Here is a 27902-nt window from a genome sequence, read left to right on the forward strand (position 1 = left end):
CTAACACAGAGAGATGGCCACAGCCGATGGATGGCCTCACTTGAAGCACCCATCAAGTAAGGAAGTAGTGCACCAGGTCCATTCTACCGAACCCATCATCTCTACCTGGCCCAGCCCTGATCACCTACTGAATTCACTTTCAATAACTACACCTCTTTTGTCAATTCCACAGGCTACTCAGAAAGGCATCATTGGATTCTGAGAACTTACGATTTCTACACAAAAGTGTTTTACGTCTGTCTGCACTCGATGGTGCTGAATGTCAGACACAGCACTGAAAACCTGAAACCAAATATAATTGGTGATATTGAATATCACAACCGACTTCCCTTCTTGGGTTGAATTATAAATGTGTTCATCAGTTCTCCTGTAGTGCTCACTTACAGCTTTGTACATTTTACTGGCTTCTTTTTTTTTTATTTTGGCAAATTATATCTAAGTCTTTTCAAAAACAATTAGATGCATTTTAGTAATCATGTCCCCATGATTTAGTAATCATGTCTCCCAAAAGCTTGGAGGCTCCTCTTTAAAGGGGTTTTCCTAACTCTGCATCTCCCATATCTACTCACGCATGACCTATACTAATTGCTCAATAAACGCTGCCTAAATGAGCCTGGCAGAGCCTTAATGCTGCCAACACAGACTCTATTTCCCCATCTCCTTTACATCTGCATTTCCATCACCCTACAGCCATGTAGTTAGGTCTGGCCAGTGAGCCGGTGAAGGGACACAGTGGGACTTCTGTGAAGTCCCCTCAGAGGAGGACATCTTCTGTCCCCCACCCCACCCCAGCCCCATTGAACCAAATATAAGCAGAAGGGTGGCCGACTGGAGCCCTGGCAACCACTTTGGGCTATACGTTAACTAAGAAGTAACGTGGCAGGACAGATAGGAAAAAGAAAAACACGTGGTAGTTCATGCTCAGGACCTTCCACAAGAGCTACAGGCTGCCAGCTTGCTGGACGTCACACGGGAAAGAAAGCCTCCCGTGTCTTCTCGAAAACACTTCCCACCAGCACGGGAATCCTATGGAAGGTTCTAAGAGGCTCACAAAAGTAAACAACTCTTTGTCAAAGTACACCCCCCACACACATACACACTCGATTCATCTTCATTAAAACTATGGCTGGGAGAGGGGAAGAAAGAGTTTCCTTGTTTTTTGCAGGGCACTGTGAGGAACATCTGCTTGCTCAAGTCATCATTGCTCCCAGCCAAACTCAACACCCACACGGAAAACTTATTCATATCCCAGAGTGGGAAAAAAGATGCATGAGAGTCTTAGTATTCACACAGACAAATACAGGAACCTAAACATACTTTACACTCCAGCTGAATGGACTTCTCAATGAAAATGTTCACAATCGACTTCTTCACTAGCATGGCCCACGGAAACTCCTCGAAAGTTTAAACTTTTAATATGACCAACTAATGCAGGAGACCAGTGACTGAGACTCCCCTGCACTATCAAAGGGTCAAGCTACCTTGAGACAGTCTCTCTACATGAGTAAGGTTCAAAGATTAAGGGAAGTAAGAATGCTTCGATTTGGAGAATCATAAATAAATCAGGCAAATGAGCAGGATGGATTCTCTGCAAGTACACATATCATCTTGAAATTTTAGGTGTAAAACTCCCACCCACCTGACATAAATTAAAATCCCACTATGGAGGGAGATAGAGGCTTTCTTGCGGGGAGGGAGCAGAGGCGATGAGAACTGAGTATGTCTACAGCGGCACAGAGTTTTACTATGTTTAACTATGTAAAACAAAGATCTAAAGAGTACCTCAAGGGACAATCACAGATCTTGTCAATATGACATCCCATAATATGCTGGGAGACACTTTATTTCCACAACAGGGAAATAAAGCCACTGACACCAACTACTTCCAATCAGAAAATTCCTAGTGGAGTCAACTTGATATTAGCCTTGTGTGAGTCTAAGGAAGAGCCCACTTCCAGTTAACATCATAAACAGCAAAGAACAGTTGCTGATTTCCAGCTTCATAAAATGTATCATCCTTTGGTTTCTTTGAGGGTCATAAAATTACTAAGAAGCACATCCAAAACTAAATGACAGTTTAGCAGAACTAGCAATCTAGTTGAACACTTAGTAGGGAATGCCAGCCTAGAATACACTTAGTAGGGGATGCCAACCTAGCGGTACATTTAGAAGACACCCACTCAGCAATACACTTAGTAGGGATGCCAATCATCTAGCGATGCCCTTAGTAGGAGGCAGCTCCCTCTTTGACAGTGAGTTATGAGCAGGAGAAGGAGCTGGAATTTCAAAGGTTAGTTTACTGACCTGCAACTCCCAGGGTAAGCAAAGGAGGACACAGCCTTACCTGTCCCATTGAGCGTGGTGTTTTTATTCGTGTACAGCCTGATCATATGTCCAATTGTTTTCACATTCTCTCTCAGCATGATACCTCGAGCCTGTACCATAAAGAGGTATGTGTTGGCTATAAAAGAGGAACAAAAGAGAGAAAGAAGGTCATGAAATGGTAAGATTTTTCTTAGGAAGATTCAGACTTAGCAAAGTACCCAAAAAGTGACACTCAATTACCTACCATGTCAAAGGAGAAAACAAAATACAAGGCGACTGTTTCCTGCTTTAAAAAACTTAGGAATGCTGGGTGTGGTGGAGCACACCTTAAATCCCAGCACTAGGGAGGCAGAGGCAGGCAGATCTCTGTGAGTTTGAGGCCAGCCTGGTCTACAGAGCAAGTTCCAGGTCAGCCAGGGCTGTTACACAGTGAAACCCTCTCTCAAAAAATAAACAAAACAAAAAAACAAACGAATGAAAAACTTAGGAACAAGTGGACTTTTAAAAATTAAAATAGGGACCAACAAGATGTCTCAGTGGATAAAGGTGCCTGCCACCAAGCCCAATGATCTGAGTTTGAGCCCTGGTACCCATATAGTTGAAGAAGAAAACCAATTCCCAAAAGTTGTTCTCTGACCTCCATATGTGCACTACAGCATGTGAGTACACACACATATATATGCATACACAGAAATACATAAACGTAAACTTTTAAACAAAAATCAAAAAACGTTAAGTGGCAACATCCTTCTAGCTAACAGGCCAAGACTAAATACACAAATTGTAGTAAAATTCCTTAAGTTCATATAAACATAATCATTTCAAAAGAGATATTTATTATAAGGATACAGTCCTCTAATTCAAAACTCACTTTTTAAAACTCTGTATTAATTCACTAAAACCCAAAACTCCACAAAGGTAACCCCTTATCTTACAGGGAATATGCTATAGATTACCATAACACCAGGATGGGGTTTACAGACCACCAAAGCACTAGGATGGAGTCTCCTACAGATCACCATAACACCAGGATGAGGTCTACAAATCACCAAAACACCAGGATGGGGTCTACAGATCACCAAAACACCAGGATGGGGTCTACAGATCACCAGAACACCAGGATGAGGGTCTACTGATCTCCAAAACACCAGGATAGGGTTTACAGACCACCAAAATACCAGGATGGGGTCTACAGATCACCAGAACACCAGGATGGGGTCTACAGATCACCAGAACACCAGGATGGGGTCTACAGATCACCAAAATACCAGGATGGGGTCTACAGATCACCAGAACACCAGGATGGGGTCTACAGATCACCAGAACACCAGGATGGGGTCTACAGATCACCAGAACACCTGGATGGGGTCTACAGATTACCAGAACACCTGGATGGGGTCTAGAGATCACCAGAACATCTGGATGGGTCACCATTCTGGAGCCCCATAAAGCCTCAATGTGTCTGAAAGGAGGAATAACTTGGAATTGACAGCCACTTGGATCATTTCTATGAGTTAATTACTCAAAGTACTATAATTCCTTTCAAACACAAAATATGAAAAAGCAACTGTCGGTGCACAGGTTTGTAGCCTTAATTCTTTGAGGTGTTTTAAAAGCAGTCCCTAATTTCTATCTGTTGAGGAAATCAGTAAACTGACAGACTCCAGAATGCCTTAACTAAGGTGTTACACTCCCTTGAGCAGGCAGGGAGCTAAGTCAGGAGATCCTCTTTGGGGACCCCACATGAGACAGCCTACAGGACCTCAGCTCTGTTTTTTAAATAGGTAGCATTGTACCAGATACCTCCCATCCCCCTTCCATGTTAACTAGTTTCATCACAAAGCCAAACCTTCAGGACTCCATTCAGGTAAGCAGTTCATTCCCACAGCAGTTAGGCACCAGCAAGACTTGGTTAACAGATTTGTCCACATGACGAAAAGCTGTCAGTGCAGAGGAATGATACTCTCACAGAATGAATACCCAGGCTTGGATGTGTCTGTTGGAGAGTGCTCCTAACTGAACTTAACTTATTTAGACTTTTATCATGCATTTTATAGTGCGTTTATCGTGTACGGTTAGAAACATGACATGATTTTACTGCACTTTTGCCCTTGAGTGGATGCTAAGGTGTTAAGAGTTCGGGGACATTACCCTGGGTCTTAGAGACATAACTCTAAAATACACATAGTTTCAACTACAGGTACAAAATTGTTTAGGGAAAAAAAAAACAGATTATCATGACGATGATTTTTTTTTTAATAAAGGAATGCATTTTATATTCACTGCATGAATGGAGGAACAGACATGAGGAGGAGCTGGGGACCATTCTCAACAGCAAGGAGCAATCTATTAGTCTACTTTAAATCATTTACAGCTAAGACAATTCCATCCCTCAGGTGAATGGCCCTCCTGGGTTTGGTCCCTGAAGACAGGAACCCATTTGGGAATGAAGATGTGCTTAAACACAGAGCAGCTGACAGAGACACAATGATGCACCTACAAGTCACGCTAAACAAACCACCAGGACAAAGTCCCCAACATCATACAGCTGCACTGACCCACATGCAGCTGCATCCCAGCTAATTATCGCCAATAGCAACTGCAATCTCTCGCTGGTAAGACTTTAAGAAAAAAAAATCCTGATCTAATTTTTTTTATTCCAATTTGTGAAATCATAATTCAGAAAATGAGTAAGGTTGTCTTTCTTGCATTTGCCCTTATGTCTTGAGACAACTCTGAAATATACTAAAAAGCACCACTACTTAATTAAAACCATGCTGTGTGTTTTTTAATTGGCTCATTTTCTACTTCCCTCTACATAATGAGACATAAATCCAACTTGTTTGCCAGTTATCCCTTCAGAAGGAAGAAAAACACCATAAAAACACCTTGGAGAAAAGAAAGAAAAAGAAAAAACTTCAAAAGGCAATAGTTTGCCAAAGTGTCTAGGCTTTCTAGCCAGGGCTTGTGACAGGGGCTTCGTGAACCTGCCCCCCTTCTCCACTATAAAAACATTAAGGGGTTTGTAAAAAGCTTGAGTTGACCACCCTTCCACACCCAGCTCTGCTCACTGGAAGTGTGGAGCACTGATGGTGAGGAGGCCACAGCATGTGCAGGGACATCAAAGTGTCCATGGACAGGGAGATCTCCAGCACTGATATCCAGGTTCCTGACTGCGGAGACACACCTTGCTGCTGAGTGCCTTACAGTCAAATGGACAGGTGCTTCCAAAGGGGACCTGAGGGGCAGGCAATCTGGCAGCACTTATAATGGTGGGATTGCAGCTAAGAAAGGGATTGGAACCACAGCTAGGAGACATGAAAGTAACAGCACAAGGTGGAATAGACTGGTCTCGATGGATACGAGAAGGTAATGAGCCCATTATGCAGATGACACACAGGAGGACTAAGGCTAAATGACCCCTAAATTATTTAACCTCAGAAGAACCTACAGACTACAAAGAAGCCAACTAGGTTAAATGCTGCAAAGGCTACAGAGGAAAAGACTGGGATAGCTTGAGGACTGGAGGGATGGCTCAGTGGTTAAGGGCGCTAGCTGTTCTTGAAGAGCGCTAGGGTTCCATTCCCAGCCCCCACGTGAGTTGGCTCACAATGGCCCGTAACTGCAACTCCAGGGGCTCTGACACCATCCTCTGGCCTCTGTGGCCACCTAAATAAAATAAGTCTTAAATTAAAAAAAAAAAGTACAATAAAATAAAAAGATAATTTAGGAGAAAAGACCTCCTAACACATGACATACGACATGAGCTTTGCCAGGCACCCTACATACGCCTTTATGTGTGCCATCTTTAATTAATTCTCTCCGGCAGCTCCGTGGGTACTACTATTATTGCCATTAATAAATAAAGAAATTGAGGTGGGGCAATGAGAAAACCACATCCTTATTGTAAGTGATGAAGCAGTCACCATCATACCTCTCCACCTCCTGACAATGCTATGAGGAGGTCCCTGCCAACCTCTGAGACAGCAGTGTCTTCTGGAAACGAAAGGAGAAGAGTCAGTGGTTCTGTGGACAGTACATTTCACGAAAGGAAAGTGGGCAGCCAGCAAGGAGAAGAGAAGATTCCTTAGAAGGGGAGGGTCTGAGTATGCCTGTGGCCCGGGTGGAACCATTTGTGGCACTCAGAGAATGAAGAGCAGGGAGGGAGGGGCATTTCTGCCAATGGCAGTGTGAGCAGAGGCTCTGAGGAGGAAGGGAGCAAGGATTCAAGTGTGACACTCAGCCACCGGCGAGTTTAGTAGCAATGGACGATAAGCTGGACAGCTCCCGGTGCATGTGTGGATGGCTGAAACAGATGGAAGGGAACTGAGGAGACTAGGGTGGGATAAGATGCCAGCAGAGGGGAGGAGAAGCTGCCAGCCTTGGAAGCCTGGGTAGCTGTGGTCCATAGAGGGACAGGGAGGACAAACCACATAGGGGCTGACTGACACCCAGCCTAAAGCAAAGCAGAGTGAAGAGACCATTCTGGATTGTCTGGATTATCCAGTGGCAGTGGCTCTTATAACAGAAAGGGAAAGGGGGTGCGATGTGGGTGTGGACTCACAGAAAGCACGTGACGACAGAGGCAGAAACTCATGTGATCCCAGACCGGGAGACCAACAGGTACCTGCAACCTCAGGACAAAGCAGCCTGCCATTACAGCCTTCATTTCAGGTGTCAAGCCTCGGGAGAGATCATTCCCCGTGTTTTAAGGTATGGGTGTCGGGAGGCATGCAGACCTCAGAAACTAATGTACTAGCTGAAAGGGAGTCAGCTTTCTTCAGTATGAGATCAGAAGGGGAAAAACAAAAAAGAAAACAGCCCAGAGGTAACATCCAATTAGATCTGAAGGGTCTGAGGGACAGCAACTTAGAGCAATACAGGAGACCAAGTGAGGAAAAAGAGAGATCTTCAAGACAAAAAGTTATGGGGGGGGGGGCAGGGGCACTAAGCCTGACAACCTGAGTTTGATCCCCAAAACCTACAGGGCAGAAAAAAGCCTGCTCTCACAGACATTCACATGCACATTCTCTCTCTCTCCTCCTCCTCTCTCTCTCTCTCTCTCTCTCTCTCTCTCTCTCTCTCTCACACACACACACACACACACACACACACACACACACACACACACACACACACAAATAATCATGAAGAAAGTATCACCATAAACCAGACTACAGTCTACAATTAACATCAGAGCCAGAAGGGACAAAATAACAGGAGAGAAGCTGCCTCCCACATCACTTAAGAACACATGAGGAGACAGTGTTTCAAAACGCCCCACGCCACCTACCTGCTGTTACCTGCTGAGCCAGTCACCTAAGGGTTTCTAGGAAGTACAACAATCTTCTAAACAGCTGCTTTAGGCGCTGGAAACTTAGCTTCTTTGCACATTCAGTGCCATGCTTAATAAACCTCCAGAAGCTGCTCATCTTCACAAAAGAAAATATACTTATAATAATCATGGTCTAACACCAGGATTAGGCCAGGTCAAGCATAAAATATGGTTTGTACTTTGTAGGGTTCTCAACCTGTGGGGTCATGACCCTTTGGTCACAGATATTTACATTATGATTCATAACAGTGGCAAAATTAGTTGTGAAATAATTCTATGGTTGGGGGGGGGTCACCACAACATAAGGCACTGTATTACTGTATTAAAGGGTCACAGCATTAGGAAGGTTGAGAGCCACTGCTGAAGAGGAAGGATTAAAACCCAAAACTAAACATTAGGACTGTGCCAGGCTGATAAACAATCCCCATTAGGCCAAAGAGTTATAGAGTGTCATAACACAAAGATGGTAATTCAGGCACGGCCTCAAAGCAATTGACTATGGAAACCATTGACCTGTAGTTCCAAGTCAATCATGAACTGACTCAGGAGGAGAGCAGGAACTCTGTTCAGAGTCCCACTTCAACAAGTGATAAGAAGCAGTGATAACAGGCAGAACAGGACGGTTTCCAACCCCATCCAACAGCGCATGCTTTGCTGACATAGGCACTAAAAATTAACCGGAGTGCCTCCACAGCACACCTATCATGTCCATGGTGCCGTTAACGGCTACAATTTTGCTTGGAGGGCATGTGTGTTAAGACTGGTCATAACTTTGATTTTTAAACAAAACTGACTTTTCCAACAGCTTTATATTAAAGCTAGTCAGGGTGGAGGAAGTTTGCCCAGCAGATATTTACTGCCTACTGTTTACCAAGCACTGCTGGAAACTAAGGGGCCATGTACATTCAGAATCAAGACCCTGGGTCCTCGGTTCATTGGGAGCTTCACTTGCCTACCATGCACAAAGGTCTCATACCCTGTACTGCAAAAGAGAGAGAGAGAGAGAGAGAGAGAGAGAGAGAGAGAGAGAGAGAGAGAGAGAGAGAGAGAGAGACTGAAAGGCAGAGGTGGGAAGAACAGAAGTTCAAGGTCATCTTTGGTTTTGTAATTATCACAAGGCCAACTGCAACTACATGAGATCCTGTCTCAAAAACAAACCAGAGCTCAAGAGATGGCTTAGCAGTTAAGAAAGCACAGTGCTCTCAGTCCCCATTTAGGATAGCTTACCTGCCTGTAACTCTAGATCTGATGAATCTATTCTCCTGTTCTCCAAGGGCACCCACACTCACATGCACATACCCACACACAGACACACACATACAAATAGTTAAAAATACAGTAAGTTTGCAAGGTGTAGTGGCACACCCCTTTAATCCAAGCACCCAGGAGGGGAGGCTGGCAGATCTCTATGAGTTAGTTCAAGGCCATCCTGGTCTGTAGAGTGACCCTGCCTTAAAAATCAATTAATTAATTAAAGTTCATTTAATTTACAAATAAATCTGAAAGAAGGAAGAAAGAAGTGAAGGAATCAAGATCTCAAAGACAAACTGCCAGGCACAGGTTCATCCTTGTTTCAATGTAACATATTTCAAAGAGGACACTTGGCACCCACTGACATGAAAAAACTAAGGAAGGACAAAGGACAGCTGCATGTCCTGCATTTGTTAGCGCACAATGAGTCACCTAGAATGCGTGCTTAGTTTCTTCCAAGTATTACAAGGACCCTAACAAAGCTAATGAGGAAGTGAAACCAGAAGGAAGCGAGGGACTCAGGAAAGGAAGATGGGCGATGGAACAGATTTGCAAAATCTAATCAGGAAACTCGATGATGTTACCAAAGACAAAGCCACAAGTAAACACGCCTTGGAAGCATTACAAATTAGCATTTTCAGCATCCATAAGATGAACATGAACCAAATCCCTACCCACTTAAGAACTGTATTAAACAGATACAGGAAGGAGGCATGGTATAAGCGATGTTTTCTATCTCCAACCACTCTGCGTTTTGATGATTAAAACTTCAGAACTTATTCACACGAAGAGAGTGAGTCTAAAACCAGAGGCAGAAAAGAAGACACTGGGCAGAACATGAATGTGAGCAACCTCCAAGCCCAAGGGATGTTTTTAGATCAGGAAACAAGGTACTATACAGTTCTGTCTCTTCTGCCTGTTGACTCACATGGAAACAATCCAGTTCCTCTTCCTTCCTAGAGTCAAACTGGACATTACACCAGACTGAGAAGTTACACTTTCCTGTGTCCTTTTTCTTTTCTCTTTCCTCTATTCTAAGAATTTTTGCCTTATTTTATTGTACAGGCTGGCTTCAAACTCCTGGCTTCAAGTAAGCCTCCTGGTTCAGGCTTCTGAACAGTTGGTACTCCAGGCATTTACCAGCTCCTCGGTTATCAAAGACAATCTATGTAACATTATTTTATTCAGCAGCTGAGGTGACTTTAGTCAATGTTATATTAATATTATCAAATATGTAAAACCAACAGGATGGAACCTGTTTCATCCAAGATACCACGCTTCAGTAACAAACGTTAGGCAACCACTTAAAGATACTATTGTAGAGATATTTTACATTTTCAGATTCGATTCTTGTATTTTATGTGTAAGAATGTTTTGCCTGCATGTATGTGCAGCACATGCACATGGTGCCTGGTGTTCTTGGGAGTTCAGAGGAGGGTACCAGATCCCCTGGAACTGGAGTTATGAATGGTTGTGAGCCACCATGTGGGTGCTGGGAACTGGACCCAGGTCCTCTGCAAGAACAGCCAGTGATCCTAACCACTGATCCATCTCTCTAGCTCTCTTGTAAAGATATTTTAAGAAGCTTTTTCTAGTCAAATAGTGGAAAATGCTATTTTTAAATTACACCTATTGGGAACACTGTAGTGCTATATATTTTAAGAACTTTTATTAATTCTGTGAAGGGATTGCTGCATATCTTTCTAATAATTAAAAATGATAAATAACATATTTAGATCAACTCACGACCAAATTCCCTAGTCACTGCTAACCTACAAATGAACATATAGTATCACTCTTTTAAGCAATTTATCTATACACTGCTCTTGATGAAAGAAATTATTTATCATGGTAGTCAGCCACTTCTATCTTCAAACAAGTGATTCTGGTTTTTTAGAAACCGGCACTAGTTCTGTGAACGATCAAATGGCATCAGATGATCAATTCAGAAAAGCAGACCCGGGAGCAGGAAATGCAGCTCAATTGGTAGGACACTTGACCAATGTACACAAGACCTGGGTTCAAACCCAACACTGCATCAACCAACTTGAGTGTACACATTCATAATCCCAGCACTCAAGAGGTAGAGGCAGGGGATCAGAATTCCAAGGTCATCCTCAACTACACAAAACAAAAGTCAACCTAGGCTGTACTTAATTCCCCAACACCACCAATACCACCTTCGGTGTTTGTCAGAAGCATCTAGGTACGTGCTTAAAATGCGTGAGAGCTGCAATCAGCAGCTCTACTGAGAGGTGTGGGTAGAAGGGAACCGTCAGAAGGAAGTGCTCCAGGAAGGCTACAGGATCAAGGTACATAATATGTATATATAACACATACAACTGCCTCAAAGGGGCCCATTATCTTGAACAGCAAACTCAAGCTAATAAAAAAAAAAAAAAGAAAGCAAGGCTGGGCATTGTGGCTGCATCTTTAATCCCAGCCCTAGGGAGGCAAAGGCAGGTGGATCTCTGTGAGTTCAAGGCCAATCTGGTCTGCATAGTGAGTTTGGAAAAGCCAAGGCTATAGAATGTGACCCTGTCTCAATAAAGCTAAAAGGAAGGAAAGGGTATGAAAGGGAAAAAAAGGAGTGCATCTGGAGATATTCCTGGGAAATAAGCACATTAAAGCAGACCACTCTAAATAAAGCTTAAACATTCATATCTGAAAGCTGCTTTCAATAGTATCAAAACGTAACCATAATGAGTGAGAGTTGGAGGAGGAACCTGCAGAGGGTATTTTAGGGCGTGGGTTCCCGGGTCATATTTGGGAGTCTTTCAGGCCTCGTGCTCCCAGTATCCAATTTCTGGTGCTTTGTCTTGGCTGCCTTGGACCAAGCTGGCTTTTGCCCCCATGGCCTGACCTTACAAGGTACCCGGCCAAGCAGACAGCCTGTCTTCACTTCAACTCCCTTTCCCCTCTGAGTGTTGTTGTTGTTGTTGTTGTTGTTAATTCCTGCAGGATACAATGACAATATTTAAAAAGTTCTTTTGTCAGGACAGAAACACAGAAGGCGGTGTGTGAGTGATCCTGAGGTTGGATGTGAAGATCAGGCCAGCCCAGGAAGGAAGTAGATATTTCAGGGTGCTGCAACGTCTTTCATGAACACGTCTCTGGAGAACACATTTGCTTCCTCCTCTCGGAGCCCCAAGTGTCATGTCTGTCGGTGGTGTTTCCTGGGCAGGTTTGATTTGCTATTTCATGGTTCGACTCCTGTGGGCACATTTGCTTTCTGGTCCTAGCAGAGTTTGGCAGCATCTGATTTGAGCCCCTGCAAAAACCCCGCTGAGGTGAAATAGGAGTGAGCGAGCAGAAAGGATGTTGTCAGCCATTACACGTATGTCGATGACGCCACTACGCCTAGTAATGTTAAACCTTAAGTTTGTGACTGCCCTAGTCAGCATTAACTGTCAACGTGACAGCCTGGAACAGTGCTTCTCAACCTGTGGGTCACGACCCCTTTGGGGTTGACCGACCCTGTCACAGGAGTCGCAGAGCAGATATCCTGCATATTAGATATTTACATTACAATTCATAACAGTAGCAAAATTACAGTTATGAAGTAGCATGAAATAATTTTATGGTTGGGGGTTGCCTCGATATGAGGAACTGTATATTAAGAAGGTTAAGAACCACTGGCCTAGAGTCACCTGAAAAAAGGCAAAAAGTCTCTATTGAATGATTGTCTTCATCAGATTGGCCTGTGGGCATGTCTGTGAGGGGCTGACTTGATTATCAATTGGTGCAGGACAGACCAACTCAGTATGGGTAGTGCCATCCCTGGGCAAGTGGGCCTGGGTGGGCCCTGTAAAAAAAAAAGTTAGTGATGGAGCCAGCAAGCTGTGTTCCTCCCTGGTTCCTGCCTTGGATTCCTGTTCTCACTGTCCTCGGTGAGGTTCCGTGACCGGGAAGTCTAAGAGGAAATAAACTCTTTCCAAGTTGCTTTGGTCAGAATGGTTTATGACAGCAACATAAAAGCTAAATAGAGTGGTAACCAGCCCCTTCCCCTTCCCAGATAACTAATACAACTTTTTGTTCAATTTTTTTGTTCATTTTTGAAGATAACTGAATGACGTGTAACCTACAATGAGTCTTGTAATTACCCTCACTGCTGAGGCTATCCAAAAGTGTTTTATTTTATTTTTCATCTACACAAAAGCTATTCAAACTGATTTGAGAGAGAGGGGGGGTGAAAGGGAGGAAGGGAGGGAGAGAGAGAGAGAGAGAGAGAGAGAGAGAGAGAGAGAGAGAGAGAGAGATGGGGCTCATTTCTCCCCCATCTTTAACCAGGCAAAATTGGAAATTTCCTTCCACACAGATCCAAGAGTCAGGTATCCTACCATACACATTCCAGCTCTTCCAGACATGCTGAATGAGACCTGGAGCAGGGGATGATGTGTGGGGGCCTGTCCTTCCCCTTCCTGCAAACAGTGCAGCCACACTGACTGACCATGGCACTCCAGGGTGGACAACATGATGGGCCACTTTTGGGGTTTTGCTCCTGACACTTCTTCAGCAACAACCATGGCATCCAAGACACCACTGCATCTATGCCCCAGGCTCTCGCGGCTCCACACCCTTGCACAGAGAATGAAACATGGGAACTGTGATGAGGACAGCCACAACCACACCTGGAACCGCCAGAGCACGAGGTCCAATGATGAGAAAAGCTCTGTAGTTGTTTAAGCGGGATGCATTGTGTTTTCAACATGATCAGAACCAAGATTTTCAGAGGTAAGATACAGGAAATGGGACTTCAGATGTAGCTCGGCTGATACAGTGTGTGCCTCAATGTTCTCAACACTACAGATGCTGGGCACAAAAGCCCACACTGGTCGTCCCAGCAACTCCAGAGAGGGAGGCGGAAGTTCAAAGCCATTCTTACCTACATAGAGAATTCTAGCTAGTCTGAACTAGAGACCCTGTCTTAAAAATAAAACAAACCCTGTGTTCAATATGGCTTGGGTGGGTTCAAAAACTAACTACCATATTCACCATGTCTATACAACTTCCCAACACATACCTCTTCCCACAGTTCTGAATAATGTTTGAAATATCTATCATACACAGACACCTACCAGCCCAGGCTCGGACTTCTCCTTTACAAATATTCACAGGCATGGCTATTTTTATCTTTAATAAATACTGGAAGGCAGAAATGAAAAGCATGGCTGTTCATCCTGCTGTGAAGACCTACCAGCTCTCAAATTCACTCACCACCAAATAAGGTGGAGAACAGCACTGAGTTGAACCAGATTTCTATGAGTCAAAAAATTACCTAGTTTCCCACAGGGTCATATGATTGACATTAATTTTCATTGACACTAAGGGCAGAATTACAAATACTACTCGTGAGTGGCCATCCCACCGCTGGAGGCCATCCTTCAGAGGGGCTACTTGTGCGTGGGCAAGGAAGGGGCCTACAGACTGTTAGAATCTAAGCCGGACTGTGGCTCATGCCACACCAACCTGCAGCAGCCTCTCCATGGAGGGAAAAGCCAAGCCTCCTGCCAAGAGCCTGTGGGTGAATCTCTGACCTCTTAACAGACTCCCCAGGTGCCCAAATTCCAAGACAATGGCAGACCCCATTCCCACTTCCACAGGGATGTTGCCAAGTGCTAAGACATCAACCAGAAGGCGACTAGCGAGGACACATCCCCCACCCCACCCCCGCCCATAATGGGTACACCTCAACCAGATCTGTGCCTCCTCCGCCCCTCCCCCACATCTTATAGGTGTGCGTTTCTTAGTGGCTGGCAATGCAAGCCCCCTGCCCTTCTCCTTCTGCCAGCTGGAGAACAATCGGCTACAGCCTGACTACATGCCTCCATGAAACCACTCTCTTCCTATGAGAGCTGTCAGAAGGGATCGCCACTCTGTCTCCTGGCCTGAACTCTCCTCAAAGCCTCTGCCATGCTGCAGTTTCTATGTCCCTGGTGGTAACAATTCTTTTTATCCAGTAAATCCTACGCACGAGGGTGGTCTGCCACAATGTCCCCACCCCACCCCCCGCCGCCCTGTGAAATCTGAAACCTTTCACTGACTCCAGGTGGGAAGTTAGAAGGTGGCAGACCCCCTAGGAAGAAGTCCAAAGGGCACTTGGACCTTCTTGATATTCTCCTGCAATCACTGAAGACCATGCTCAGAAGTAGTTAACTTGGTGTGTAGGCTGCAAAACTTGCTCAAATGAGATGACTCCTGGGTGGCGGGGAGGGGGGGGGATATATATGATGGACAAGACAAAGATAAACACCACCCTCCTGTATGATAGCGACACCCAAAGCTGCCCTCTAGGCTCCAAGCCCTTATCTCTAACTACCTAGTCAGTGACAAATTCTTCCTGGATAGTCCAGAAGCATCCAATTACCATACCCTAAAGCCGAAACCGCTCCCTCAATCCCAGCCCCTGGACGTCCTCTGTGACTGGTCACCTGGGGTCTGAGTGAGAACCTGAGCATCCCAGGGAAGCTGCCCCTTTGCCAGCCCACGGCTCTCATCGCCCACTGTGATCTGGATCTAACTCCTCCTGCTGGAACCCTGTCAGGAGCAGGAGCGTCTTACCTGGTCTCCCCGTCTCTGTGTCTGCCCTACATTTCCCATCCTTCCTGCTAGGATGACTCTAAAACAAAGGGCTGTCTCTTTCCCCTTCGCAAAACTCCTGCTGAGCCCTGCTACTCACAGAACAAAAATAGCACAAAACAGCAAGGCAGGCCCAGAGGCGAAATGTGACCAATACCAAGTCAGAAGGACTGCGGGAAAGGGCCCCAGAGAAGAACAGGGAACTTGAAGAGGGGGAAAAAAAAAAAAAAAACCCACAAAGGGCCTTTTCAACACAAAGCAGGCTAAATCAGCTCCAAAGGCACAGGTCACGTAGCAAGGCCTGGAAAGGTACCTGAGTCTAGGAAGCTGAAGAGCACATTAAAAAGGTGCAAGGCAAGTAACTACCTGCTGAGGTAGCCCAGAGCCAGCCAAAGCAAGATATCAGGCCAGCCTCTGAGCAAAGACCTGAGCTACCTCCCACAAACGCATACGTCTTCTTAGATACCCCACACCACCCACGCCATTTTCATTTCCAGCAGGCCTTCCAGGGAGGCCCAAGTAACCGAAAGACCCACAGGGTTTCAGACAAAGTGGCCAACCAGATTCTGCCCCCAAAGACCAAGAAAGGCTGACCAGGAAAAAGGCTTTGGTGACGAAAGGACGGTAACCTCCCCATTCCCACAGAAGCTAAGCAGTCTCCCTCGGATACTGCCCTGTGGGTGGCAGGCACATCTAATTCTTTCTTATCGTCCTTTAGATAAAGCTGTGTGGGCCAGACCAGTTCATTCTGCTGGGAACGTCAGCGACCCGAGCGCTGGGCTGGATGTGGAGCCCTAAAGACCTTTTAGCAACCTTCCTCTCCACACCCTAAGGAATAGCCATATGGAACCAGACTACTGGCATTTTCCAGAAGCTTTTGCTGTGCTGGATATAAATCAGTCCTATTCTACCCACCCTAGGAATCTATAACCATCCCTCACCCTCTCTTAGGCTTTCTATCGTGTACACTGAAGCTCCTTCATGGTGCCAACCTCCACAAAGAACTGTCGTCATCGTTTTTCAAGTCTTCCAGACCCCACTGTCCAGCTTCTCTTGGGGGCTCCAGCCAAACCAACGGCTCCTCTGACGCAACAGGATACAATTGTGTTGCAGGGCAAGTTATATTGGAAACGGCTCCCTAATAAATGGAAGTCTATTCTCAATACAGCCAGCTCAATGCCCTAGAAGGACGCTGCACTCACCTCTTGGCAATCACACACAGAGGCAGGCATGAAACAGAATGCCTGACTCCTACCTCTGCCGGGAAGGCTAGGGCAAAGCAGCCACAGACTTCCTGTGGGATGGCTCCCAGAGACTTATCTACAGCCCGGTTTCCCTCAGCACTGAAGTTCCTCGTGTAAAAACACTATCTTGTGTTTCCCGAATATGTATCAGGGAAAATGTTTCAACTTGTACTTAAAATAATGGAGCTTTGAGTAATATTGAACTCACGCTAGACGAGGCCCCAAACAGCCCAGCAAATGCAGAGCAGCACCAAGAAAACAGAAAACTAACCAGATTGGCTGTGTACACTGTGTGGCCTGTCGGCTCATAAGGGAGAAGGGCAGAAGGAGATGCGTGCAGGTAAAGAGGCCCAAGACAGAGTAAACTAAACGATGGAAGAACTGTCTGGGGGAGAGGCACCTGACCAAATGTGTCTGGACCCAAAAGGTAGAGAAACACAGTGACACCCAACAAACAAATGGATATGATGTGGCTCAAAGAGCCTTAGATTTGAAACAGTTTTTGACAAGAGGGGCTGGAGCTGGGCAGTAGTGGTGGGCGCCTTTAATCCCAGCACTCGGGAGAGAGAGGCAGGTGGATCTCTGTGAGTTCGAGGTCAGCCTGGTCTACAGAGTGAGTTCCAGGATGGCCATGGCTATACAGAAAAACCCTGTCTCTGAGTCGGGTAGGGGAGGAAAGAAGGAAGGAAAAGAGCGGCTGGAGAGACACCTCAGCTGGGTAAGAGCACTGGTTGCTCTTTCAAAAGACCTAGTTTCAGTCTCCAGCACCCACATGACAGCTAACCACCATCAGTAACTTCAGCTCCATGGCATCCAACATCTTTTGGCTTCTGCATGCAGATGATGCACAGAATACCAATACACATAAAATAAGAAGGAAATAAAAAAAACAGTAAGAAGAACTTCTATGTGGCATAATTCAGTCAAAGGTAAATTCTGCTCCAGGATGTAACTTGGGTGAGAAAGTGAATGGCAAGATTGTATATCAGTATGTCCAATGAAACTACAAAGCGATAAGTGATGGCCTGTGAGGCTCAGAATGCAGCACCTAGGCACCAGGGGCCTCAAGGAAAAGCATTTATGCAATTGGCCGCTGTACTAGGAACTCAACTGACCACATTTTCCACACCATTTTCACTTCAGAAAACAGCTGACACACTGTGGTTAGATCTGTGTATCTGACCTGCATTTTCTCAGACATGAAGAAAGTGACCTCACACACATACATGAGAGGGGAGAGAGAGGGAGAGAGAGAGGGAGAGAGAGAGAGGGAGAGAGAGAGAGGGAGAGAGAGAGAGAGGGAAAGAGAGAGAGAGGGAGAGAGAGAGAGAGAGAGAGAGAGAGAGGGAAAGAGAGAGAGAGGGAGAGAGAGAGAGAGAGGGAAAGAGAGAGAGAGAGAGAGAGAGAGAGAGAGAGAGAGAGGAGAAACAGAGAGAGAGAGAGAGAGAGAGAGAGAGAGAGAGAGAGAGAGCAGACAGCCTTTGCCACCAAACACAAAATTTGAATTTTCTAGCAAAACTTTGAATTTTAGAAAACTTCTTCCCAGCTAGGCAGAGGTAGCTTGCACCTTTAATCCCAGCACTCAGGAAGCAGAGAGCAAGTGGATCTCTGAGTTCAAGGCCAGCCTGGTCTACAGTGTGAGTTCCAGGACAGCTAGGGCCACACAGAGACACCCTGTCTTGAAAAATCAAAAGGAAAAAAAGAAAAAGAAAAAAACAAAAAACTTCTCAAACTTAAAGAAAGAGGAAAAAAACCTCCCAACCCCCCAAAAACTAGCACAAGGGTGTGGGCAGACACTGGTCTCCTCCCATAGCATAAGGGTGGGGGCAGACACTGGTTTCTACTCTCTCCCCCAAAGCACAAGGGTACAGGGGAGGCAGACACTGGCTTAACAAATTCATATCATTTATGTCTGGCTAACATGCTTTTCTTCCTGGCTTCATTGTTAACATTTTTAATTATAAGGTTCTCAAAATAGAGTAATTTAAATTATTACTTCTGTCTTAGTTAGGGTTTTTTATTGCTGTGAAAAGACACCATGACCATGGTGGCAACTTTTATAAGGAACACATTTCATTGAGGTGGCCCGCTTACAGTTTCAGAGGTTCAGTCCACTATCATCATGGTGGCGTGCAGGCAGATGTGGTGCTGGAGGAACAGCTGAGAGTCCTACATCTTTGCAGGCAACAGGAAGTTGACTGAAAGTCACACCGAGGGAAGCTTGAGCAAAAGAGACCTCAAAGCCCGCCCCCACAGTGACACACTTCCTCCAACAGGGCCACACCTCCTAACAGTGCCACTCCCTTTGGAGGCTATTTTCTTCCAAACCACATTAACCTAGTTGCTTGCAAGACAATTGTCAAGGTTGTACGACATTGGCTGTTCTATTGCAACATTGCACACTCAAATAAGAAAAGTGTACCAGGCTCCCATATCAGCTGCATTTTAACAATCTACAGATAGTAGATGAGCACTGGAAAGCTGAGATGCAGATTTCCTCTGCTTAACCTTTTAGCACGTTACCCAATATATGTAAAGGCAGGACCCAGGATTAGCTCCGTTATATAGGCTTTCTTTGCACGCACACAGCCCTGAGTACCACCTATCCCAGCATCACAGAGGGAACAAGAAAGCAAAGAGAGACCTTTCAAAGTTGTAAATACAAAATCATAAATTCAAACAAATTCTTGCTGAGTGTGGTGGTGCATGCCTTTAATCTCAGCATTTATATCTACATAGAGAGTTTCAGGCCAGTCAGGGCTACATAGAGCAATCCAGTCTAAAAAAAGAAATCTTGTCAGGGACCAGCAGGATGGCTGAACAGGTAAAGCTGCAGGCTGCCATGCCTGACAGCCTGCACTTGATCTCCAGAACCCACACGGTGGAAGGAGAGATGACTACAAGCTGTATTCTGACCTTCACACACATACACACACACACACAACACACACACACACACACACACACACACACCTCTGCATGTTCACACCTGTACACACATACACAAACACAATAAAGAAAGATACTTTTTGAAATTATCCTTGTGGGAAGTGAGTGTGATCAGGGTACATTATGTGCATTGTGTGCATTCCCCAAATTATTAATAAAAATATTACATTGGGGAAAAAATATTCCTGTGCAGACTCTTTCACAGCTAAATATCTGGTAAAATAACATTCTCCAAAGAGGTCCAACTTTTGAGGAGTTACATGAAAAGGAAAAAAGTTTCTATAGAAGTAGATGATTTATATGATGTCTAAAATGGCAAGAAAGAATTTTTTTGCTTATAGCCTTTTTTTTCCTAAATATCCTAAATAATATCCAATCTACTAAATGACAGAAAAGATAGTAAAATACCTTTGATATCTACAAACTAGCTGGTGTGGCAGAATTAATAAAGACTTCTTAACGAAAGAGATTCAAAACATCCAACTTAAGGCCAATAAAAACCATTCTTACACAGCCTATCCCAGCTGTATGAGAATTTGCCCAATTCGTGACTCAGGCTGAGATGTGAAATGCTGCCATAAGCACCAAAAGTTTCAAGAGAATGGGGGTTTTGTCCTTGTTGTTGCTGTTGTTGTTTTTCTTTACCTGGGGAAAAACACAAACTAAAGGACAAAATTGTTCAAGTATTCATACTCCTTCAAACTTTACCCTAAACTTCTAGTTGGCAATGATACGTCAAGATTTTTCCAAGCATCATTATCTGACTGTATACTCTTTAATTAAGTCCAATAAAAAAGATTATACAGTAATAATTTTTTCATGAAAAATCAGTCTGGATGAAGCTTCAGTCTGTCCCTGCAATTCACTACCATCATCTATCACACACCCACACACCTACACACACACACACACACACACACACACACACACACACCTCTACAGGGATAAGAATTTCACCTCAAAATTCTGCAGATGTTTTCCCTCTCTGAAAGGCATGACATTTTTAGCTAACTCAGGGGAGAAACGCTGACTCAAAAAAAGACAACTGAGTATCTTAGGAGAAGTGACAGAATATTCACTGTTACCAAGTCACTCAGCAATAAACACTGAGTGACAAGAAAACTCAGCCAGGTTTAGAGACTAGGATGTGTTTTAAGAGTCGTATCAATTCACAGAAATCTTCACTCCCTGAAACAAGGCCATGTGGCCCCCTTGTCAACAGCAGGAGAAATGAGGAATTGGGATATTCCAATAAAGAAGCCAAGATCATGCAAAGGTGTATTGGGGACCCAAAGTCAAACGCAACTAACAGAAAGTTAACAATTTAAGCCCATAAATTGCCTTGCATAATTATTTTAATCATCATTTTGCCTGAGCAGGAATCCGAACAAGTTAAGCAGAGATGACTTTGACAAGAAGACCCAAGCCGACTAAGTAACAAAGCTGTGTTTCAACAACTCAGCCCCTAAAATGTCCCCAGTATGGAGCAAACGTCTGTTGACCTACAACACTAGCATGCACACACTCTTGACCTTCCTCACAGGTCCTGTTTCCCCCATCATATTTTCATAACCGGATATTGTATCTGGAGATAAAGATGTCTGAATAATACAACAATTAAACACCGAACTTACCTGAAGAAAGCGACAGAGGCATCCCACCCCACCCCCACCCCTACCTGGCTAGCACCAGGCCCTGGTTTCCCTACATCCACCGAATGCCACCTTTTAAGTTCTTTGAAAGGTGTATTAACCAAGCTAACGTGGCCAAGCAGTTTCTTCGACAGTTTTGAAATAAGTCAAATCAGATGCTTTGGTTCATCTTCCAAGACTGAACACCCCAATTACCTTCTTTCTGACCATAGGAGGTGAGGGTGTGTCCGGGTGCTTACCGATGCCTGGAGCTACATAGATGAAGTAGAGACAGGACGTGGAGAGGGAGAAGAAGAAGATGAAAGCGATCAGGGAGCGATTGGAGACCCGCATCATCCGCTTGAGCGCAGACATCTTCCTTGGTCCTGTCGGCAGCGCGGGCTGCGCTCTCAGGTCGAACTCGGGGCCACGGTCCAGGCCCTAAACTTCCATGAATGTACGGAGAACCCCAAAAGGGTAGCGGGGTCCGGCCGGAGAAGCTTCGGAGGGGAGGACCAAGCCGGGAAGGGGAAACGGATGCAATGAATGGGAGGCGGCGGAGCAGCGGGAAGGGTGGAGGGAGGATGCGGGGAAAGGTGGAGGGAGGCCGGGGGACCGGGCACCGTGGAGGCCAAAGCCGCGGGCCAGGCTGGTGAATGCGCTGAGTTGCGGAGCGCGGCCCACAGGCTGCAGCGGGTCGGGGTCCCCGCACCCCGGGCGGCGTCCAAGAGGTGAGTCCCCGCGATCTGGACCCGGGCCGGGTCGCGTGCGTTCTGTGGGCCTGCGCCCCGGCGAGTGCGGCCAGTGCGGAGCTCTAGCGTGGGCTCCGGGGCACTCGAGGCGCGGGCGGCCGCGGGGAACCTGGGGGCTGCGGAGCGGGGCGCTCGCCGGCGCGCGGCCTGCACCTCATTCCGCGCCGGGCCCCGGAGCGCAGCGGCGGCCTCGGGAGCCGAGCGCAGGCCAGGGCGGCGTCCCGGCCAGCGGCGAATGCGCCCGAGCTCCGCTGGCTGCCGCCGCCCGCTGCCCAGCCGGCCACGGCAGCCGCATTCCCGCCGCGGAGCCCGAGGGAGAGGAGGTGCCGCCCCCGCACAGACCCGGGACTACCCGGCGGAGGCGCGCGGCCGGGGCCCGGAGGGTGAAGGGTGAAGGAAAGAGGTGACAAACGCGCGGTGATCGCGGATCGCGGACACCCACGAGGACAATCCCGACAGCCCTGTGCGCCCTGAGACCCCTGCAGGCTCCGCCCGCCGGTGCACAACTCGCCAGGCGGCGCTGCGCCCAGAGCAGGGGAACCAAGAGTCCTCGCCCCTGGAGCGCCGCGCGTCCTGATTGGTCCTGGCACTCCGCTCCAGCGTCCCCACCCCGCCCCGCCCTCCCGGGTTACTGTCCCCCGTGGACCCTGCACTAGGCAAGGACCGCATCCCCACCGTGGGATGCGCTCTGCACCAAGGGTCATGTTCGTGGGAAACAAGGATCTTTTGGAGAAGGACGAAGGAGGCACATTTCCCACCCGGATTTATGGACTGTCGGATGTGATGTGGGCCTATGTGTATCCGTTATGCCTTTACCAACCTTCCCATTGAAGGTGAACGCAGCCAATAGGCCCACGAACACCACAGCCCAATCCCAAACGGGAAGCAGTCCACTGAACTGATGCACCTCCTAGGCGCGGGGCTACCCTTTGTTCCATGGCTTCCTGCTGCTAGCTACATTGTTTGGGCTCCTCACCTACATCTCATATCCCCAGCATATTGTATGCAGGTGTTTCTTTTCAGCTGATCAGTTCATTGTGACTATATACACCATCCTGGCAGGACCAAAGATAGATTCCAAAGAGATGCGTGGTCCTTCTTTTAGCCTTCAAACTGTTAAAAACAATGGTCTTCAAGAAATCGGAATTTCTCCATACTCTCATACCGGGGAAGGAAAAGGTTGAAGCCCAGTGCTAGCCAGAGCAGGGACTTATTTCTCCAAAAGAGGTTTCACACAGTTCTAACAACTTGTCAGACCATCTTGTAGGAAAGAGGAAGCTGAGTCAATGGTGGAAGGGACCACTGTCTGCCCAGGACTGCTTAGTTAGGCGTATTCCTTGAAAATCTAAACCTCATGCCAGGACTCTGAAGGTAAACTTGGGGTGAGGAGGTCACTAGATCTCGTTATCTCCCTCTTTTCCCAGTGTGGCCACATTGAATAAATCACCTTTCTTTGTCACTGTTACTTATGTTTAACTGTCCTGTTGAGGGCAGGTGCTTGGTCCTGGTTTGTTAGGACTGCCAGGGCGGGAGTCGAACTTAATGGTAGCAACAGCTGTGTATGCTCCACCATGGTCTGTTCAAGCCCATCACCAGGAGGTTAGACTCGGGTAGACCCCAGCTGCTCACTAGCAACCAGTATTAGGCAACTGGGGAGCTCTGGATTCAGTGAAAGACTACCTCTTCCCCAAGCCCCTTCTCAAAAGCCAAAGTGGAGTAGAGGACGACACCCAATGTCAATCTCTGCCCTCCATTTGCGCGCGCGCGCGCGCGCGCACACACACACACACACACACTCATGCACACGTCTATGTGAACCTGTGCACATATACAAACATGCACATACATACACAGAACTTCTGGTTTTTAAGAAAATTGTTTTTAATGGACTCTTCCGGAATACATCATACCTCTACAGTTATACCAAAAAACAAATGCATGTGGTCACTTTAGTAAATGAGTTGATGCCTTTAAAGGGTAAAGGGTACAGGGGAGCCTGATCCAAAATCTCTCCTTTTGATCAGTCTCCCAAGGGACAGGGATGCTTATCTCTCTGTTTAAACACCAAATTTCCGGCCGGGCGGTGGTGACGGTGCACGCCTTTAATCTTTAATCCCAGCACTCGGGAGGCAGAGGCAGGCGGATCTCTGTGAGTTCGAGGCCAGCCTGGTCTCCAAAGCGAGTTCCAGGAAAGGCGCAAAGCTACACAGAGAAACCCTGTCTCAAAAAAAAAAAAAAAACCACCAAATTTCCTGCCAAAACTTGTCTCTGGTGATCTTAAAGAGACGCAGGAGGATCTCACTGCTCCCCTTCCCCACTCCCTACCCAACTCCCATGCCAAAGATTAAGCCTAGAGGCTTGTAGGCAGGTAATACCACTGTGCTGAACCTTAAAACACTGTGCTCAGCTCATTTCTACGACAGAGACAGAATGCTTGGAGCCTATGAAATGCAAACTGAGCCTCTTCAAGCCTGTGTTAGCAACCGATACTTCCTGGGGGGCCAGGCAAACTCCACAGCAAAGTAGGCTGCAGAAATCTGAGATGTTTGGAGCTTTTTTCAACAGTGGTGAAAACACCTTAAACCTATGAGAGTAGACTGTAATTTGCAATGGCAAGACAGAAGAAGGAAACTCCATTTAATGACTTTCTTCTAACTGTATTACTACTAGGTGTGTAGTGATTTTTTTTTATTATCTTCTGTTTGTTGGAGCCCCCACACTTGAAATTTTAGATATATAGCTGAATAAATTAAATCATAGTTGATGTTTTTTACAATATCTGTAATCTCAGAATTTGGGAGGCTAAGGCAGGTGGATAGAGAGTTTGAGGCCACTGTGGATTACAGAGCAAGACTGTCACAAAAAGAAAAGGAAGGAGCGGAGAGAGAATGAAGGAAGAATGGAGAAATTGTTGCTGGAGATACAAGACATTTTATTTGGTATATGCTGAGTAAGAATGAGCAGCACCCACCAAGTGCTTCAGATTTCTTTATGAGCCTAGTAAAAAGAATTTTACGTGACAGAGGAGGAAAATGGGAATAATAAAACCAGCATCTAGGGGCTCACTTTGACCAGGAGCCGTGGTACACACCTGTAATCCCAGCACTCCGAAGGCAGAGACAGGAAACACTGCGGGTGTAAGAGCGGCTGTGGCTACATAGCAAACATCCGGCCAGCCAAGCTAACCTAGCACCATCCTGTCTTCACAAACAAAACAAAGATACCATCTCATTTGTAATCGTTGCTAAGGCTTCAAACCTCTGTATTGTAATCACTGGTTGAATCGGGTAATTACGGGGCTAGGGCTCTGGTTGAGTTGTTCAAGTGTTTGCTCAAGCATGAGGACCCAAGTTCTCATCCCCAGCTCACAGGTAAAAAGTTGCACAAGGTGAGACTCATCTGTAATCTTAATCCTGGGAAAAAGAGGACAGGAGGATCCCTGGAGCTTACTGAACAGCTAGTCTAGCTGAATCAGGGGAGCTCCAGGTTCAGTGAGAGACCCTGTCTCAAAAAAAGAAAGTGGAGAGGAAGATAGGAAGACATTTTGCTCCCACACACAAGTGCTCACATTTGCACACACAAACCTACAGACGCACATGCATACACCATCCATAAAAATTAACTTTAATTTCATGAGCATATAAATATGTAATATTATGCCTTTTCCAATGCATGGTCTCACTATCTGAGACCTAGCTCAGGAATATTATTGAGTTGATAAATTATGCTTTAGACAACTGAATATTTTACATAATTTTTATATAATTACATGTAAATTATATGGAAGTTAGACACCAGCATGAGTCATAAAATTATTTATACATATGTTGTAGTACAGAACCTTCTCTTAAATAAATTTCCCCTTATAAATATGGTCAGAATTTTGAGTTAAAAAAAAGATATTGATTTCTTCAATGTTTAGGTTATAGTGGAGAAATTTTAAAATAAATATGATGCTGAGAAGCAAACTTCATCACATTACAGCCATACCTATGGTGTGTCTGAAATAATAAAATATTAAAGAATTGAATTAAAATAATAAAAAAATTAAAGAAAATCCCTAATTCAGCATTTGACCCAAATTTTGTGCTGCTCTCCACATGCCTCCCGCCCTTCACCTCTGAGGAAGACCATTCTTTCATCATCGGAACCCCCTTTTATGTTTCCAAGTATTCAAACCACTTGCCCATCATTTTCCCAGCACCCGTTTGGTGAGCATCGTAGGTCATCTGGGGATGAGGAAACAGGAGTCAGCCAGATGAGGCAAAAGAACTGGCCTCAGGTCAAGAGGAGTAAGGCACAGCACTGGGAGCCCAGCCAAGACATTATCAGCTGAGCTGATCTTATGCCCTTCCTGCCAGCCGCACCAGCATCCATCTTCACATGGGTTCCTTCACGTGTCAGGGTAAACCTTTCTAGCTGGGGTGCTTTTATCATCGTTTTTGAAATTGATACAGACGATCTGTGATTCAAGCTTTCTTTAGTAATTTTGTCATAAGCATCTGTGTCAGGATTCTATTTAAATGATATCACACGGCATCGATGCTGGGAAGGAAAAGTAGTACATGAAGTCATGGCCCCTTTTCTGAGTCAGGTCACCTCCCTCTAGTCCTGACTTGTCACTAGTTTATAAATCAAAATTGGAAAATTAGTAGACCCTGTTAGCTTTATCCATTCTTTTTCTCAGCTTGATGTCTGCTGGGTTTATTCAGCAGTTTTCCTTAAAGAGAATCTGAACTGCCTGATAGCCACCAACTGGCCCCAGCCCAGGGCCAGCAAATCCAAGGCTGACTGGAGTAAGAAGCCTGCCTTGTGGAAATGAGGAGTCCTTCAGAATGTTCTGGGGCTGGGCAGTGAGCAAGCAGGCAAGGAAGGGTGAAGGTGGGAATTTTGTTTTCACTTTTAGTTTTAGCTTTTACTCTGAAACAGGATCTCCAATAGCCCAGGCTGACTTCAGACTCACTATGTAGCTGCAAAAGATCTTGAATTCTGATCATCCAGTCTCCACCTTTTAGAAGTTACTGCCATTCACCATCACACCCAGCTGAAGAATGAAGATAGAAGGATCGAAGTGTAGCCATGTCACATTGAAAGCAAAGTGCATTGTCCTCCATGGGAAGGGATGATCTTAAATACCCAGGTTGACCAGAAGAGGCTGTCTTCACTTGTTTGAGGCTGCATGTACATGGAGCCTGTGCAACCCCAAAAAGTCTGAGGGAAGTCACCACACTGACGCATATGTGCCCAGTGAGTGAGAATGAGGACATGACCAAGCCGAGATATGGTGGAAAAGAAGAGATCTATTGTTATTAATTAGAGTGGAAGCATATGGCTACTTCCATGCTAATGAGGTCATCAGTCACAATGGAGGCAAACCACGTGGCTGCTATTTTAAAACATCTATTTTCCTAAACAAGAGTTAGAATCAAGTTGCATATATACTAAAGTAGATCTATTCTTCTAAATAAGAGTTGAATCGTCAAGTGGGCAAGGAGAGACAGAGACAGGTTAGAGCAGGCAGAGGGAAGAAGTGGCTGTAGAGGTAAACTTTAGAATTTGCAACAGAAATACAACATCCTAATTGTTAGATCTGATGCAAATCCAAACTGGTTAATCCTGGCATCTCTGAGATCTCTCTCCTGCTGTTTACCTTGTTAAAAGGGAAAACCAAAAATTATTCCTTGACACAGTTCAAAAGAATCTGCTTATTGTGGCCGAAATGTCCTACTCTCCACCATTTGCTCCCCCACTGCTGTGGAACAATTTTTTTCTACACTATGAACATGCATTACTCTCATTGGCTAATCAAAATCTGACAGGCTGGTAGCTGGGCAGA

General features: G+C 45.7%; 1 protein-coding gene across 1 annotated transcript in view; it reads right to left on the minus strand.

Annotated features, from left to right (window-relative positions):
- Window positions 1-22262, minus strand: part of B4galt6 (beta-1,4-galactosyltransferase 6) — a 66505-nt gene extending 44243 nt beyond the window's left edge. The window contains exons 1-2 of the mRNA XM_006970209.4: window positions 21575-22262; window positions 2345-2461 (exon numbers count right to left, since the gene is read on the minus strand). Of these exons, the coding sequence (XP_006970271.1) occupies window positions 2345-2461; window positions 21575-21689 (232 nt within the window). The 5' untranslated portion in view covers window positions 21690-22262. The remainder of the gene's footprint in view (window positions 1-2344; window positions 2462-21574) is intronic.
- Window positions 22263-27902: the final 5640 nt, after the last annotated feature.

This window comes from Peromyscus maniculatus, chromosome 19 (assembly GCF_049852395.1).
Source record: "Peromyscus maniculatus bairdii isolate BWxNUB_F1_BW_parent chromosome 19, HU_Pman_BW_mat_3.1, whole genome shotgun sequence".
Classification (NCBI taxonomy): Eukaryota; Metazoa; Chordata; class Mammalia; order Rodentia; family Cricetidae; genus Peromyscus; species Peromyscus maniculatus.